General features: G+C 45.2%; 1 protein-coding gene across 2 annotated transcripts in view; it reads right to left on the bottom strand.

Annotated features, from left to right (window-relative positions):
* Positions 1 to 19,022, bottom strand: part of WWC2 (WW and C2 domain containing 2) — a 198,998-nt gene that overhangs the window by 35,333 nt on the left and 144,643 nt on the right. For both annotated transcript variants that reach the window (XM_025886237.2, XM_073902287.1), the window contains 7 exons: positions 13,412 to 13,501; positions 11,951 to 12,570; positions 8,525 to 8,654; positions 7,883 to 7,963; positions 7,701 to 7,787; positions 4,486 to 4,678; positions 2,748 to 2,912 (listed from right to left, as the gene is read on the bottom strand). In XM_025886237.2, coding sequence (XP_025742022.2) covers positions 2,748 to 2,912; positions 4,486 to 4,678; positions 7,701 to 7,787; positions 7,883 to 7,963; positions 8,525 to 8,654; positions 11,951 to 12,570; positions 13,412 to 13,501 — 1,366 coding nt within the window. The remainder of the gene's footprint in view (positions 1 to 2,747; positions 2,913 to 4,485; positions 4,679 to 7,700; positions 7,788 to 7,882; positions 7,964 to 8,524; positions 8,655 to 11,950; positions 12,571 to 13,411; positions 13,502 to 19,022) is intronic.

Genomic DNA, 19,022 nt, shown 5'->3' with positions numbered 1-19,022 from the left:
TCAGTAAGGCTGCTGGATACAAGACAAGTAGTCAAAAATCAACTGTGCAATAAATAATCTGAAAATGAAATTCAGAAAATAGTTATTTACAACAGCATCAAAAAGAGTAAAATTAACAAAAGAAGTGTGATTTTGGGCTCTGAAGACGGCAAAACATTTTTTGAAAGAAGTTAATGAAGACCCAAATAAATGGGAAGATATCCCGTATTCATAATCAGAAGACTTAAAACTGTTAAGATGACAATACCCTCCAAATTGATCTACAGACTCAATGCCGTCTACATAAAAATCCTAGCTGCCTTTTTTTTTTTGCAGAAACTGACAAACTAAATACTAAAATTCATTTGGAAATGCAAGGGACCCCAAATAGCCCAAACCATCTTAAAAAAGAAAAACAAAGATGGATGACTCACATGTTCTTATTTCAAAATAACTACAAAGCTACAGTCATCACAGTAGTGTGATGTTGGCACAAATACAGACATACAGATTAATAGAACAGAATTTAGGGTCCAGAAATACAAACGATCACACTTATGGTAAAGTGACTTTCAGCAAGGATGCCAAGCTAATTCAGTGGGGAAAGACTAGTGTTTTCAATTAAATGGTATTGGGAACAATTGCATACCCACCTACAAGAAAATGAAATTGGACCTACTCCTCACATCACACATAAAGAATAACTCAAATGGATCGGAGACCTAAAAGTAACACTAAACTTTAAAACTCTCAGAAGAAAACACAGGAGTAAATCTTTAAGATGTTCGGTTGGGCAAAGTCTTCTTAGATATGACATCAACAGCACAAGCAATGTAAGAAAAAAACACATCTGGACTTTTCTCAAAATTTAGTATTTTCTACTGCAAACAAAACCATCAAGAAAGTGAAAAGAAACCCAAAGAATGAGAGAAAATGTCTGCAAGTCATTTATTGGATAAGGGACTTGTATCAAGAATACATGAGGAACTCTTATAACTCAATAATAAAATAATAATAAAGAGATAATAATCAAGTAAAATAAAAAAAGATGAGGAACCCACCTAAAACACAAAGGATCCAAATAGACAGTTCTCAAAAAAATTTTTTTAAATATTCTAATGACCAGTAACTCCATGAAAATGTGCTCAATATCCTTAGTCATTAGGGGAATATAAATCAAAACCACAATGAGATAGCACCTCACACCACACAGCATGGCTAAAATCAGAAAGACAGATTAATAACGGGGCAAGAGCTGGGATGACAGGAGCCCTCGTACATTGCTGGTGAGGATGTAAAATGGTGCACCCACTGTGGAAGACAGCTTGTCATTTCCTCTAAATGTTAAAACACAAGAGCTACTATATGACCAGCAGGTCATACACCTAGATATGTACACCCAAGATTAATGAAAATGTATGTCCAAACAAACTCTTTTACAAATGTTCACAGCAGTGGTATTAATAATAGTCAAAAAGCAGAGACAGCCTAAATGCCCATCTGCTGATGAACAGAAAAATAAAAGGTGGTATATCCATATAATGGAGTATTATTTGGAAATATAAGGGAATGGGGTACTAATACATGCTAGAATATGGATGCACCCTGAAAACATGATGCTAAGTAAAAGAAGTATTATTCCATTTATATGAAATGCCCATAGTCAGCAAATTTATAGAGAGAGAAACATGAGTGGTTGCCTCGAGGGAAAGGCCTTAGGGAGAACAGGGAGCTACTGCGAATGGGTATGGGGCTTCTTTCTGGGATGACGACAGTGTTCGAATACTACATTGTGGTGATGGTGGCCCAGCTCCGTGAATATACTAAAAACCACTGAACTGTGAGCTTCAGACGGGTGAACTGTACGTTTTCAATGGAGGAACCGTATGGTATGTGAATTACACTGCATGGAGCTGTTAAAAAAATTTACCCACAGCGCAACCATCACATCAGCACACTCCAAGGTACAAGTCCTATTTCATCATCCTGTGTGCCTTACTCAGTGTCGACCACAAAGTGGGGCGTGTGATACCAGCTCCACCAGCACGCTTGCTTTCCTTTCTCCACCTACCACGACATCCACTGTCGTGCCTTGCACACAGGAGATGATCAGTAATTATGTGACTTCTGCTTGGTAAACTCTTTCCTCATAAATAACCGAAAATGAACTTGAACTTGGTAACAATATTCACAGATGCCAAGTCAGTGATGAATGGCTTCCCAGAATGCCCCCTGTAAATTTTCTGAAGTGTTGAATGTGGATGATTGTTGGTTACAACAGTACAACTGCTGATTTATAACAAGCTTAATAGAAGATATTTATCACTTTACTGATGTAACAAATAGAAACTAAGACGTTCTTTATCCTTAGTAATTTAACGTCTGCAGATGATCTGAGTTCCAAATGTATAACCTGACAGTGGAATCAAAGATGTGAACACGACATATCAAAGTAGAAATTTAAAGCAAAAGGTTTTCCATGGTCACCTAACCCAGCTAAGACTATGCATCAGTTTATTCTGATGGAAGGAAGTGTGAGCAAAAATGAGTGATTCTTTTATAAACTATACTTGAAAGGAAGCTGGAAATTATCTTTCATTCTGGTTTTGTCGTTGTTAGGAAGCTGGGAGGAAGGGGTAAGCTGGGGAAGGACGGGTAGTGCAGGTGAGCAGGAACACACCCGTTACCACAGCATTCCACATTTCGCATTATTTCCTTTAGTCCTAAGGCTAAAGTCCTTTAGCCTTTTTACCCCAATTTGGACTCACCAAGTCTATAGAATCTATTAATGGCTGATTTGGTTGAAATACAGAGTCCTCATTTTCTTCATCATTCTTTTTACAAGACATTTGCTTGGAAGGAAGCAGGTTATACCACAGAGTGAAAATCTCGTTGGAAAATGGTAAATCAGCCAGACTGATCTGAGTTCCAGCCTGTGTGAAATGAAGGTGGGGGGAGAGGGGGAGAAAAGAAGAGAAAATAAAATGTTTAAATTCACATTTGCCTCTTCTCATATAATTAAGATTATGCGGCAAGCCTGTTGTAGGGTTAAACAAATGCAATACTCATATAAAGCATTGGTAGGTTTTTTTTTTTTAAACCTGAAGGTGTGACTAAGTAAGAAATAACCCCAATCTAGAAGCCAACCCTAGGATTATTTTGTGAGATACTATTTTGCTAAAACCTAACGACCGAGCATGCAACTTTTTGTAAGTAGAATTATTTTTTAATGAAAAGTCAAAAAATAAATTAAAAAAATAAACGATTAAGCATAAATCATAATGCCTCTTATAATATGCTGTAAGAGTCATTTGATTATTACTAACAAAAACCCATTATCCAGGATAAAATTCAAAAACAAAAACCTTACTGTGGTTCTTATATGAGAGACCAGATAGCAAAATTTTTCTTTGGATTAGATGAATGTCAAAGAAAGTTTTTATATTCCAGCAAATGACACATATGAGCCAGGATCTAGTTAAACAGTACCACTTTTTTAAAGGCTATTAATTAAGGTATTTACTAACTTTAAGGAGCTTCTGACACACATATCTATTGTAGTAATCTGACCACCTACTGAGTCACTATCTTGGCTTTTTTTTTTTATTGCCAGGTAATATTATCAAATATCTTTTTCATATAAAGAAAAGGAAATATCAACCAGAAATCTATCATCCTTGTAAACTTTGTTCATCATGAAGCTTGTTTTTGTGTTTCCTATTGTACCGCAGAGAAAAGTTCAACATGAAACCTGCGCTGTTGTTTGGGCACCCCCTCAATGTCTGCATTGGAACACCTTGTGTAACTTTTCTGGTGTATAATGGTTTTCTGGTTATTATGTACAATGGTGTGTTAAACTCACTATTAATTAGACATGAAGTCTCTCGCGTGAGCATTTAAACATCGTATTCCTCTAAACAGCAACATTTAAGTCTTCCTAGAAGCTATAATACCATGGCTGGGGGGAATATAATAAAGGGACTGGATACTCAGTCTCCTGCCTAATTTAAACTTATAACAGTGAATTACGTGTGGGATGTCTTTTTGATATCAGGCTCCATCGTTCACTAGCTTCGTGACCCTGGACACATTACCTCTCTTCGCAGTTCTTTATCTAAAAATAGGGGTACTCATACCTTCTCCCCTGAGACCGTCATGAGGATTAAATGAGATAATGTACACCAAGCACCCAGCACAAAGACTCCCGTTGGGAATAACAAGCACGCTCCAGAGCGATCATCATGACAGAGGTCAAAGGGCAGAACGGGAGATAGATTTTACAGAAAATCACAACTAATAAGCAGATTTGAAAGGTCCTGAATAAGAAAATGAAAACCAGAAATCACTGCTTCTGATAAAAAAAAATGAAACCACCACTGGCTGTGCCCGAGGCGCTGGGCAGATCTGTGGTGGTCCCAGGGCTGGCGAAACAGCAACGAGAGAGTTCTTCTCAGCACACCCCAATCATGGGTCTCCGGCGGTAAAGGGAACTGTGAAATGACCTACCAGGCATTCTTCACTTCGGTGTTTACTAACAGAGCAAAGATCTACTCTCAGTGTCTTCTGCTGTAAGGCTGTTTGGGAAATGGCCACTCGGAACATATCATTGAATAAGATGGATTCTGTGGCTGGATGGACTCTTGTTCGAAACAGACAGCTGACATCCATCGAGGAGGGAAGCAGAGCAACCCTAAAGTATCTGCAAAGAACAAGCGTGAAATGGATTTTACAGGTACTTCAATTATACCAGATTCGCAGCTGTCGTCTGAAATCATCTGCGAAAGAGAGAAACACAGGGGAACATGGGGTTCATCATCAACTGAAAGCTTTGCTGTCAGAATGGGCCCGTCCGTGCTCAGCGGCCCAGAGGCTCTCTCTTCGCCCACCCATGCTGACCGTGCCCCCGGGCCTGCCGCTCCCCACGGGGCTGCAGCAACGAGAGGACCCGGGAAGAGAAAGGGAGGAAAAAAAATCCGTGGGGCAGATGAATTTAACGTCCCACCTGCCTGGGGACAGCCAATTCCAAAGTAAAGTTTTCTGAGTCTGGGAAGACGGGATCATGCTAAGCAAACTTTGTCCCCAAGAATACTCACCCCCCAGTATTAAACAAGGGGTGCTGGTGATCATTTCCCAGGAGTGAAATACATTACCCTACTAGTGAAGAAGAACGGCTGAGGAGCATATTGTGAAGCAAACTGACAAATGTTATTGTCCAGTAGCACAGAATTTTCAGAAAGGACAAACCGTTTCAAGAGGCTTATTGCTTTGTAAATTTCAGAGGGAGACTTACAGAAAACCAGTAACTTCTAATACTACTTTCAGGCGATTTTTTTTCTAAAGCACACGTTACATGAGGATTCACAATTCTTAGAAACGGCATGAAGTATTTTCTTTTAAATCCCGGAAAGAAAACGCCCATTAAATCCCTCCCCGACTAATTCCCGCCTGGTCTAATTCCAATTCTAAAAGATGCCTTTCTCCTATTGCGAAAACTGTAAATTCACAGGCAGGACTGAGGGATGTCCTATTATTTCTGTATTTTATATCAGACTATACAATTGATGATGCAATATGTATAATTATGGAATTATCAGAATATACAAACTGATTATGAAGATTCAGCCTTAGGGGACTAGGGAGACTTGGGCCGCTGCTGTTAAGGCTGGAGATTCGGCAGAAGAAATGTGTGTTTGAAAGCCAGGAGGGGAAGTACACTGCAGAGCTGCAATGGAGGAAGCAACTCTCTGCCTCTCCAGACCCCAGTTTTCCTCTGTGCCAGTGGCCTAACCACTTCTGCGGCCCCAAAACGTCTCCACGTGCAGAACAGTTTTACATGGTTAAGAGCCAAAGGCACGGGGGAGAGAAGGTAGGGGCGCTTTCCCTTCCATTCTGCTGTAGGTGGGGTCTCTCCGCACTGCGTCAGGAGCCGACCAGCCGGAGCAGAAGCTCCGCTTGGTGTCACTAATAACCAGAAAGTAAAATTTGAAGTTAAGGGGGGGAAAAAAGATCGATTTTAAGATACTTCAGTTTTGGCAGTGTCATTATGTGGACCAAGGCTTTTATGTAGGGGCTTAAGAACACGGCGCTAGACATCTCAGGAAGGTGCAGACCAGTCAGACGAGTAACTGCCCACGAGCTGGGGGCAGAAGAGCCCACTGCACTCACTGACATCGGTCCTCAACTGTGCTGGCTGTCACCCTACCTCAGGGGCACTTTGTGGCTTCCCAGGAGGAAAGGGAGAGGCACCAAGATTGCTTGGCAGCGGCACATGTGCCAAGCCCTCACAGCACAAGATTAAAGAAGATGCGTGTTCTCAGGGACTTCTGGGGTTTTCCCCTGGACTAGTGGGATGGCTCTCCCTGTTCACAGGTGCGCTCCCTGGTGGAGCGGTCTTCTCCCAGATATGCCGTACTGGAATAAAAAGGCTGCCAACGCTCCAATACCTCAGCCTACTCACTGGGAGGGAGAAGTCACAGGTAATATTGTCAGGGCCGTCTTCCCTGCGTACTACTGCTGACTGGCCTTCCGATTCTCAGTTCCAGGAAGCAGGCTCTCTGGGGTGACACAGACACTCCCCAGGAGGCCTTCCCTCCTCCTGGTCTCCCTGTTTACTGTGGACGCACCCCCCCACCTTGATTTCAGGAGATCTTGCAGCCCGCTCCCCTCCTGGAATCCCATTCCCCTCCAGCTCTGATGACCGTCAATACCCAGACATCCACTGGCTCTCTTCTTCTGCTGTCTACTGAATAATTTCCATCTAGCTCTATTTTTATTTAGATCCAGTTTCTATGAGATCCAATTCTTCAGAGTATTCGGATAGGAACTAAAAAGTAAACCCACAGGGAAAACATCCAGAACTCTTACATTCACTTTATTAAATGCCCCTCTCATTGAGGAATATTCTCTATCACTAAGGCAAACATCCACCTGGCTGGGTACAGCGTCTTGGGGGCCACCCCTCAACGGCTCTTTCTTATTTCCAAACCCTTACACTGGCAGACTGAACATATTATTAAGTGCAGGGCTACACACAGAGATCCTGGATTTTAAGTCAGAGGCGTTAAGATGAAATCTGGCTTCTTTCTGGTGGTCTCCAGCCATAGGCCTTTAAGAGAGCCCCCAAAAGTCTGACTCCAGCGTGTGAATGGTGGTGAAGATCGCTAGAGATACGTGTCAGGAGAGTCCCAGGCAACAGGCCACATAGCATTATGACATCACTTAAAGTGAAGTAACTCTAAGAAATTCATGGTCACGGGGAAGTGAATGCTTGACGCTGTGGAATGATACTCTTACGTGTAGCATGATACAGTGTTTGGCAAAGTTGTATTGCTAAATGAAATGTAATCACTACATTTTCACGTAAAAGATCAGAAAATTACTTTAAACCAACAGCAGGCATAATTAGGCAACACCAAACATCTTAATTCAATTAAAAGAATCGGGCCGCAACACAGCATAACACAGAATTTCTGGCTGAAAAGGGAGATTAAAAGAGTCTTGGTTCCTAAGCCTAACAATGAATTGGCTGGATGAGGATCAAGATCTAATAGCTTTTTGCACATTCTCCTTCTTTTCGTTTGACCCACTGTGGATTGAGGCTTGATCGCCCCTGCTGCGTCTTTTCCACGTCCATCTGGATGAACTGCTCAATCCCAATGTACAAGCTATCATATGTGAACAATGTTCAGTACTTCAATCTGTCCTTTGCTACTTTTACTTACACTTTTGAAGTATGAGGTATCAAGAAGGCATGAAGATTTCGAAGTTGTGCTAAAATCACCATGAAACTTGACCTTTTTGCATCGTATCTGTCAAAAGAGAAGCTGATGAAACAGGGAAAGAGCACAGGCCATTTGTCCCTGCACCGAATTCTAAAACCGCCCCTCCATGTGCGCTCCCTTACCTGAGGCCGACCTGCACCTGGGCTGTCTCCACGATGGTGACATCCCCTTCGCTGTAGGGAACATCTTCAACTTCACTAGGCCTAGGGAAAGGGCGACAGGGGGTGTAGGTGAACTGTTTCCGAACAGGGTCCTGATTGTTATGGTTACTCTTTGCCACTTATTGATTCTGAATGAAAACCTGAATTAACAGCACTCCTCCAGCCCCCAGGGGGATCTGACCCCAGTGAAAACTCACTCTTTTACGTATTTCTTCATCTTTTCAAGAGGAGTCTGCCTCTGAGCCATTAAGGGACAGACTTCCTGATGCCTGACTTTCCTGAGCTTCCCTGGGGTACGCCACACCCCGAGACACATTCCAGGCTTTCAGAAATATACACGAGAAGATTCATGTGCCAAACGGGTAGTGGCCAGCAACTCCAACATTCTCATTGAGTTTTAAACCTCCAAGCATGGGATGTTTTTGGTATACTGAAATTTTCAGGCATTAGCCTACCGCCCTTCCACTGCAAAGAGTGGACTCAGGGCCGCAGTATGCTCACAGGCTGGAACCCACACACACGGCTATAGGAGGCTGGAACCCACACACACGGCTACAGGAGGAGAGACGGTGTAACCGAAAAGTGCTCCTGCCGAGTCCTTACTGTTTCACGAAAGCTTCGTAGACCCCGCTGTCTCCAGCCACAGACTCATCGGACACAGCAGCCGACACGCAGGCCGTCTTCTCCCCGAGCAGGTGGATTACTCTTCTTTTTGGTAATGACTTTTCCATATCTAGGGAGGGGAGAGTGAAAGTACTAATTAGGATTATTATTAGGAAAAGTTAAGTATAAAAATACACACGTGGTTTGGTTATGAGAAATCCCAAAGTATCTGCATCTGAGCATCGAGGATGTTACTATTGGAGTCGACAGATGTGGCCGATTGAAGGCACCAAGACGTGACAGAGGTCCCTGGGATGCCAGCTATTTTGGTCATCATTTGAGAAATACGGTTTCTCTCCGTCCTGAAATACGTGAAGGGAAGGGATAAATGACACACATTCCCATCGGTCCCTTGCTTCTCTCTGTCAGGGATTCACTGCAGTTACCATCTGCTCGGCGGCAAGGAGCAAGCTGCATCCCTCAACTATTAAAGACATCTGTATAATAGAGAGCATCTACTACCCAATGGCAAGAAAGTTTTCCGCCTCCTTTGCTCTCCCCTTCTCTGCACACACCATATTCTTAGAACATCTCCTGTGCTACCACGCTAACAGAACTTAAAGGAAAAAAAAGTCTTTGACTTACAGAATTCCTCACCAGCTAATACCATTAGGGAAAAAAAAAAAAAACAACTTTGTGCTACTGAATCTTTAGCACCAACGACCACTTAACTTTTATCTCGAACTCATATTCATACACTGCATCCTGTGGTGAGCAAGAAGCATTCATTTAAAGCTGCGTTCCTAGGTAATAAGCTGCGAGCCTGTGGAGTTCTTTTATCCTCCAGCGAGTGAGCGGGGACCAGGATTGGTATGCATTTCGCCCCCCTTCTGAGTCGTGACTTTACATCTTGTTAAGATGTTTAAGTTTTAAGGCTTCAGATTACAGGATTGATTGCTGCATTTTCCCTTTCATTTCTGGCAGTGGGAATGCTTTTTCCTTGATGATGCAGTGCCTCTCTCCGCCCACCCCCCTTTGTGAGGGGTGAAGGTGATGACATGATTTATTGATTACGCCCAGGAATATCCACGGCGGCTGAAATTGACTTTGACAATGACAGAGACTGACTGGAAGGACTTCGTAGTCATTCCAGCGCGGTCTCTGTCCTCCAGCAGGGACTGGCGCCAGAGAGCGGGATGTGCATAGAGGAAGTCAACTTTGCCTGCGGAAGATTCCAGAATGCTGAGGGAGACGAGCGGCGACACGACCCCGGGCCACCCGCCCCCCACGCGGAGGTCAGACACCCCTGAATGGACCGAGTGCTGGTATTCTGACCTGAGGAGGTTTAGTCTTTACGGTTAAATATATGCTTTTAGTTGTTTTCCCACATGGCACTCAATACTCTTTCCAAATAAAGCTCTCGGGTATCATTCCTTTAGGGTGAGTTTTTAATAGCAGCTGTCTAATACAAGATGCATTTGAAAGGTAAAAGCTCTATCCTGGAAGCTTTGGTGACACCGGGCTCTGGGCAGACTTCCCAGGCACAGCAGCAGACCCAGTGGCAAGAGCAAGGCGAGAGCCAGGCAAGGAAGCCCGCGGACCCAGGTGGGGTCGGACCCTGGGCGATTCTCACGTGGGTCTCCCCCTCATCCGGCCGCTGGCCTCACCGACCGGCCCCTCCAAACTGACTGGGCATTGACAAGGGGCTGCTAGAGAACACTCGCAATACACGAAGAATGAAAACAGCTTTGACATGTTCAAGATCCTTCGAGTCCAAAGCACAGAAGCATGGCGGAGAAAACACTCCAGTTTCTTCTCTTGCTTCTTCTTTCGTACTTTCATAAATTTCAGTGGCCCGTGGTAGGAACCAGGCTTAGCACCGTCTGTATGGATTATCCGCATACAGTAGTACCAGCGACATGAACTGAGAGCAGAGCACCAAGCACAGTTAGAGGCTTTCGCCGTGTTCCGGCATCAATCCTCCCAGTACCCTGCGAGGTAGAGACTTGGTCGTTCCCATTCTGCACGTGAGAAATACCGAGGCTGAGAGCCGGGGTAATGTGCTCGTGCTCGCTAAAACCAAGGTGAGGGTGCAGGCTTGGCTGGCTCCAGGAGCAGAGAGCATCGCTCTGCTCCACACACTGCACTCCTTCCTGGGGGCGGAAGGGAGGCCTGACCCTGGCTTCTGCTCACCTGGAGCCACTAAGTAAACACCACCCCTCTGCTCATTTTCTCTGCCGTGGATGATTTCGATGACACGTCACTTGGAGCCGTGTGGCCCCTTCCGGGCGGTGCCAAACAGACCGCGCTAATGTCTCCTGGCTCTCCAGGCTGCTGGCGGGCGGGGTGTCGGTCTTCAGGATGGGAAACCATACACACGGGACGGATTTGTCTCTCTCTCTCTCTAAACATCGAAACTGGCCAATCAGTTAAGACTCCGAATTTTCCGGACCAGAGACACAGAATAAGGAGGCTTCTTAAAGCGGCAGGAAAAGACCTGTGAAGAGGCCTGGCCTCTTCTGTGTGGTGGACACACGGTGACGTGCGTAGATCTGAGTGGGGCTCCTGGGGACCGGCCCTGGGGCTTTTATTTCACATTTCGTTTCAGGCTGGCTCCGAAACGGACCATCGTCCTCAGACCACAACTACGGTCCTCTGCCAGCAAGGCTACCATCTTGTGCTCTTTATACAACTACTTCTAATATGGCGAAAGCTTCCGCCTTATAAAGGCGGAAGGGATACAGATATTTAAAAAAAAAACAACAACAGAAATGAAATCCGCCCTCTGTTTGTGTCTGGGCGCACGACGGCAGCAGTGAGAGCCTGATCGTGGGCACACTTCCCCGGGTGCAGCTAGTAATGCGGCCAGAAGATGGCGGGGTGCTACTACTACATCGGACCCGGCTTTCTCCAAATTCACTCTGGGCAGAAAGGGAGTGTCTGGCGAGAAACAAAAATCGTATTTATATAGAATTCCCTGAGCAATCTAAACACTGAACCCTGGTACTAATTAGCTGGTATGCTAAAGGCCTTGGTTTTAATCTGTTTTCGGCCAACTTTTAGAAGAAACCCTCTTCTTTTGCCTTGCTATTTCAGAGCCCGAATCTATTTGGAAGTATGAAGGATGGTCATGAGACATGTCCCCAGTCGGCTGCCGCCCTCCAGAGGGTTTCTGGACGAGAGGACAGGCACTTCATGATTAAATCTAGTGAGCAGGGAAGGCGACTTTTATTGGATAAAGAAAAAAAGGTCTAGTTTCCAGGTATAGCAATAAAAACTCCTCCTCCAAGGAAGCCGAACTGAATAAGCAGCGCAGAGAGAGGGGGGGGTAGGCAGCACAACCGTTCCTGTGGAGAGAACAGCCCTCCCCCCATTCTTCTTGAGATAATTAAGAGGGAGCAGGTAGAAGCAGAGGTGTCCGCTCACCTGCAGCTCCTTCATACAACGGCTCCCGGGCACATTCGTGGAGGTCTTTGTCCTCTGACAGGGACTGGCACACGCCTCCTGAATGAGAATCCAGCAAGATCTGACTCTCGCCGAGGCCGATGTCTGCAAAATGGCTACTCAATTCACAGTCTTCAAAGTCAGCAGTGAACCGATGGAGAGGGGCATCGTGAGCAGACGTGGGGAACGCGCCTTCCAGAGCCAAGGGGGAGCCGGGGGGAGACGGGGAGGAGAGGGAGGACCGGGAGGACAGGGATGCCACGGACTTGGGGGCCTCAGTCCGTGGCGGGGTGTGGCCTGGGGCTGCAGCCGCCGCCCCGCAGGGACCGCTCTGGCCGGGCTGCCTGGGGGACTTGACCACTTCATTTTCGTGGATGGTGGTGATGGGTCCAGAAGGAATGTAGCCGCCTTTCTCCTGCAGAAGGAGGTCCAGTTTGCACTGATAATCCGTGTCCACCTGGTCGCTCTGACTGGTGTAACAGAGCTCTCCGGAACTGAGGGAGCTGAGCGAGCCTCTGCTGGAAGTGTTCAGAGACCCCCGGCTGGAGGCCAGGGAGCCCAGGCTGCTCCCGGACGACATGGACAGGGTGCTGGCCGAGAGGCTGAGGGGAGAGGAGCACTCGCTGTGAAAACCGGGATGACACAGAAAACCCAAGCACGATGCCCGCCACCCCCTCCGGACCCCGGAGGGAAGGAACCCAGTGGCACCAAATAGCATAATGACCGCGGAAAAAGGAACCTGCTACTAGTATACCACCTACTGCCATGTTGACTCATGGACACTTCCACCCTGGCTCTCCACATAGCAATTCTATTCGGACTAAAGATCTATTTTATATCTAAAAATATATCAAAAACCAAAACAAAGGAAGTGATGAGTACCCATTGATAAATCTACCTGCACAGATATCCAGTAGCAAGTATGCAATTTAATAATACGGAAGGGGGAAAAACAGCATACACAGTACAGAGTATCAGTGTAGTTATTCTGGTTAAAGAATAAAGCTTTTAATTTTGAGAGAGAACAAAGGCAAGCTAATAAAGACAAAGAGGTTTCACACAGGCCCCTGTCTCCCTCAGGGTGTGTGTACTGAAGGAGTGAACACGTAGCTAACTATTTTAAGGCCAATCTTTCCTCCTCCTCCCTTTTTAAAAGAAAGGGTGATCGGTAGAAATGTGTCATATCCTAAGTATGGATTCATAGCTAAAATATATAAAGTATATCTTCTTCCCACAATATCTTCCGCCTATGACCCTGGGGTTCATGAAAAAAAAAACCTTGTGACTTTAAATTTGATCATCCAAGTTTTAATTGTAACCAGCATAACTATTTTATTTACTTTTAAGCAGGTGAAAATAGAGAGAAAAGTAATCCAGGATGAACCAAAACACGCCTGAACGTAGTCAAGAAAAACTTTTCCCTCAAGAACCAAGCAGGCTTACCTTTTAAGTTGTGAATGCAAATAAGTAGTTAATTTAGTAGTTTCTTCAAGTTTCTGTAGGAGCTCTTTCCTTCGCTCTTCCAATTTCAATCTAGAAAAAAGAAAACAGAAACGAATTTATTTCTATGTAATTATAATAAAGCACAGAAACGGAAGGAAAAGATTCTTACTATATAAACATTATGTACCACGAGGGGGAAACCCAAGTGAATGGACGGGACAGAAAACAGAACCACCAGCAAGAAGCAAAGTGGGCGGAACTGTCCACAGCCACGCCAAGCGAAGAGGAAGATCTATCCTCAATCAACATTACTGATAATTTTTAAAAATCTGGTATTCTAAAATTTTCTTAAATGGGTAAAACAAACAAACAAACAAACAAAAAAACCCTTGTGCTCTCGTGAGGTAGGGAAACATAGTGAGGAGGAAAACCACAAATCACTAATACAGATTGCAGAATCCTTCTATGGGCCTGGGATTTGGGCTTAAGTTACTAAAACACTTGACAGGAGTAACAAAGAGCTGTGAAAGACCGTCCGAAGTGCTGGAATTGACGAGGACTGCTCCCAACTGACATTCAGTGACAAAAATTCCAATCTTACTTTGATGAGGATTTCAGCGATTAAGAAACAAATTAGTCCATACTGCCACTGTGAGCTCATTTGGGCTTAACGGTTTCAACAAGGAAAAGATACAAAAGTGATTTCCCTTCCTACTATACAGCACAACTCATTGCCCGCAACGATTATCGTGAAATTTCACCCACATTCAAGCGACCAAGTTTGTAAAGAAATTTTGAGTATCGGGGAACTGTGTATGTGAGTGAGTTATCTAAAAATATATCAAGCGGAACGTCTATGTCACCTGAAGGTCTTTAGACATCCCTGGAAGGAGCCCGTCCAGAGTGGTCAAGGGCCGCAGAAGGGGACCCAGAAAACCACCGTGGTTTCGGGTGGATTTGCGGCTACCAACCATGTGTCCTTAAACAAGTCACTTAGCCAAGGGGTCCCAGCGTTCTCATCTGCAAATGGGCTATTAAAATCCTACTGTGTCTGTCTGCTAAGGCTGTTTAAAGGGATCAAATGGAGTGATGTATGTGAAAGTGCTCTGCAGACATCAAAACACACCTTCCTTGTTCAAAGTCTCAGCATGCCTTACAAGGTGGGGGTATAAAAATTAGTTATTTTTCTTTGGAGAAAAATAAAATTTCCCTAATTTCTAACCTCTTTGAAATGGATGTTTTAGGCGGTAAGGAAACATGCCCATATTTTATTTATAGCTATCTATCCTTTGATGTGTCACCAACACAATTTCATTATATGTTAAAATAAAAAAAGCAATTCTTGTCATTTTGTTTAGTACTTCAAAGCGTGATAAATTCTTACTTCCCAGCTTTCAAAGGTGTACTCTGAAAAGGAGTACAGTCCCTATTTTTTTTTTAATCTCTTAAATATAAACAAAAACTCAACATGGAAAAAATTAATACAATTTAGATGAACTGAATTAGAAGGCAAAGGTCTGGAGAAAGCCCCCAAATCTACCAAAATCCATGTCTTCTGAAACAGGAGAAACATTTTTGAAGGAAGTTTTAAAACTAAATACTGCACAAATGGAGGCTTTTCTGGTGTGGTAAGGAGGCTTCAGTATGACATTAGTGTGTTTCATGCTGAAATTTAAAATCCAAAGCTTTCCCCATCTCAGTCACAAGCGATGGTCCTCATTTGGGCCTCCTCCAGCAGATTGCTAAGGCCCTCTTATGGCTTCGAACTGCTGAGACCCGGCTTCGTGTTCTTGTTGGCATGCTCCCCAGTCAGATCCTAAGCTCCCGGAAGGCAATCACTAGCTCTTTCTCCCTCTTCCGCCCAGGCTGCCTGAAGAGCCCGGCGCCCCTCCCAGCGCTCCCTTGTGGCTGGTGGCCGGTGTATCTAGGTAACCCCTTCACTGGGAGAAGAATAATCAAGGCACTCAGGAGCCCTTCCAGTGGGGTGGCCTTCTTGGATCAAGCACGCCACTCCTATCTCTGATGTAATCACGGAAGGCAGAAGTCTTCCTCAGATTCCAGGTGTCCTTTGTAGGAAGCATCCTCCCCAACTTCCTCTGGACCAGGGAGTAGAAGAAATTGCTCAGGTATCAGCCCCTTCAAGAGGGTGCATCTCTGTCCTCCAAGCCCTTCTCCACAGTGAGAAAGGATCTTCTCCAGCCAGCGCCTAGAAGATTCCTCTCCTGCTGGTCCGACTGACCCACACTATCCATTCATCTGCTCTTTGCAAGACAAGGGCAGTGCCTTCACGCTGTCCTTTCTCTGCCCTTGTGCCCTGAGAGAGAGAAGCACCTGCCCAGTCTCTACTGATGAAGACCACCCAGAACTTTCCATGTAGGGAAAATGTCATGTCATCTATAGAAGTAAGAAGTTCCTTTTCCGTTAAAAAATAAATGACACTCATACCCCCACTTATTGGCTTTAAATTTTTTTCAGAATCAGAGACAGAAACATTCACATATAACTAAGGAAAATTAAGACATCTAGGTAAGAAGTAAGACAAAACTCTCAGGATCTGTGAGAAAATATGGAGCAATGTTAAGATCTTATCAGCTACAGAAAAGCACAGAGGTTTTGGAATTTCAGTAGCTGTATGGAGAGAACATGGAAGATGTGTGAAAAGTCCCACACAAAATGACATTTTTCATTTGACAGCCAACTGTCTTTGCTGATGGTCCCCCACAGTGAGCATCTCCCTCTTCCTGGAGGGCTTTATGACCCACGGTGGGAGCTCTGTCACTGCATTTGAGCGCTTGGCCTGGTGCGGGGCGGTGCTGGCCACACACGGCTGGGGGACTCTGGGGTCATGCTCACCGGCTGAAATTCAGGTGAGCTTAGCTCCTTCTGAGACCAACTTTCAGCACTGATTCAGAATCTTGCCTGAGGCCACCCCTGAAATAATGAGAAACCTGCCATGTAAATGGAAAACGGGACAATTTGGGAGAATGCAGAAGTGGTTTCTATGGCAGTTGGGTGGGTGCCAAGAGGAAACTGAAGGATTTAGAACTGGTGAAGCGTAATTTGTTTTATGATGAAACAAAGTTTTACACAGTGAATCTTATTTCCCAGAAGTATCTCCCAGCACCACCTGCTTTAGGGCTGAGGAAGCACCGTGTTTAGAGATATTCTCTTGCTTTCTAAGGCACCTTGTTTCAGTTTAACAGTAACAATAAACAGACACTACATACCTAGTACATACAACTAGGTGAGAAGAAATAATGAAGATCAAGAAAAGGTGAGAGAGTACAGGGGGGCAAGGTAAAGCCACTGAGAAGAACAACAAAACCCAGAGCCACACCATCTGTGTCTACTTGGAAAATAAAGGACTCGGCGCTCCTTACGGCAGGCGGCTCTGCTCTTTCAGACACGCAAGATGCTGGGTTTGCATCCAAGGAGAGCAGTGAGAAAACTAAGTTGCTCAAGCAAGAAACTATTAGTCCCCTCAACCTTGTACAACAACATAATGACAGGGATTTGGCTTCCGGCCACCAACATACGACAGATATAAAACACAATTATATACACGTCCCTTCCTGCTAACGTCCAGTTGCGGGAGACCGGGGCATGCAGGTATCGTAAGTTAGAGGGACATTCAAACTGTTTACTCCCCATCTGAGACAAACCCCATGGCTGGATCTCACTGAAGATGTAATTATTTTATATAAGTATTTTATAGCTCCTCTTCCTGGTGAGTTCAAACCTACTGTTTCTGCCGGAATTTGGACAGTTATTATACGTATTATGCACAAACCAAAGTACAAAAGCCAGAGCCTAGGCACTTAGGAACAAACTGCATTTTTAATGTTACTTCATCAGTCATTTTTGAAGCTCTAGCCCTTAAAAAAGAAACAAAACACACAAGACATCATGCCTGTAAAAGCTGATTAAACAAACACACATCTGTTTTCTCTCTCCCAGAACAAATCTAAAGGCTGTTTCTAGGCCCTTCCCAGATTCACACACTACAGAGAACAGCTGAGACGCACTCAGTGCGTTCCACACATATGATTGCGTAACAGTAAGTGTGACACAAGGCGCAGGTGCCCTGGCTGCTTTATACGTGGGCCACACAAAAGCTACTCATTTCGTCATGTTTACTGGTGATGAGCAACCTTTTATCCTACAAATTTAACACCTATAAACACAGACACGACATCAAGGTAATTCAGGAAAACAACGAAAGTCTGCCCTCTCTCCCTTACTTTTGGATCCTTCTGGTCTCTGTTGGGTGGGTCGCGTCCCCACCCCCAGCCCCCCCACCGCCCCGCCAGCCATGCTCACACCCGCCTTGAGGGTGAGCCTTCAGTCGGCACCACTGGACCAAGAGGTCAGGGCAGCCGGGGCAGGTGGGCGATGAGAATGCTTTCAGATGGTAAAGGAACGTAGGCTGTAGAGGCTTTTCCTCCTGACTCCTGCGCCTGCTCTGTACGGCCGCCAAGCTGTAGCTCTGCCTTCCCTTGATCACCAGTTTCAAACTCACAAAAGTCAACTCTCCCCAGATGACTAAACTCAGGGTAGGCAAGTCCGCATGCTAACACCGAACCAGCAACGTCCGAGGCTTTCCCTCCCACCATTCCCCGCACCACACTTCAGATGCTCCGATATTATGTAGACACACAGCCTTACACATTCATGGAGGACAAGGAATTAGAAGGCAAGACGCCAAGAAGTTAAAAAAAAAAAAAAAAAGAAAGAAAGGCAATTAGATTATGGCTGGGTGTTTTAAACTTACTTCCAGTCACTTGCCATTATACGGATGTGACCTTCCTTCCTGTCATCCTGGGACAGGCACTGCACCTGGACTGCTGGCCTACAGGACGGGTGTGCAGGGGTCCCAGAGGGCTGCACGGGCTGTGGCTTGTGGCTGGGACAGGGGTGGGACCATACCTGCCAGCGAGGCCGGGACCCGAAGGCTCCCTCACACACGTCTCCTTGGCCAACGGCCACCCAGACGTTCCCCTGCTTGACCCTGCGGCTGAACTGCTTACAGAACTGGATTTTCTTGGATTAAATGACCCATTCGCACCTTCCCCCGGAAAGATCAGAAAACCGTGTCAGGTGTTTCCCTATACATTTTCACCTGCTTCGCAGGAGGGGCTCGACTGACAGACAAAATCCCAGTGAACATTTTGTGACCTGTTAAGATATCAAAGGGAGCAAGTTGTCTTTTCCTTGTGAAATGAAAAGCAATAAACTTTTGCATTCTTGTGAGTCATAAACCCCCGAGTAGGAAGCTGCCGGCGCTGTAACAGTCCAGATAATCTTTCTTATCAGAGTGCAGTAGTTTATAGCCATTGTTACCAGACTCAGTCAGCGATGGACTGCATTCCTGGTTTCATGTCCACATTCCTTACTTACTCAACATCTGTCACGGGCATTTTCGCCTTCCTAACGAACAGAAGAACTGACACCGCAGGCTATGAGGAGGGTGTGCTTTACTGCTCTACGGAAAGAAGGTCCCTTTGTGCCGGGTCTCCGTCCACCGGCAACAGATGCGACGGAGATTTCCAAAGACCTGGGGGACCTGGCCTCCAGGCACAGCTCAGACTCCCGCGCACGGTCGGACGCGTCC

This window comes from Callorhinus ursinus, unplaced genomic scaffold (genome assembly GCF_003265705.2).
Source record: "Callorhinus ursinus isolate GAN/ISIS: 27379988/994484 unplaced genomic scaffold, GSC_fseal_2.0 scaffold17, whole genome shotgun sequence".
In the NCBI taxonomy this organism is placed as follows: Eukaryota; Metazoa; Chordata; class Mammalia; order Carnivora; family Otariidae; genus Callorhinus; species Callorhinus ursinus.
Note: the sequence above shows the minus strand (reverse complement) of the source record. Positions and strands in the feature narration are given on the sequence as shown.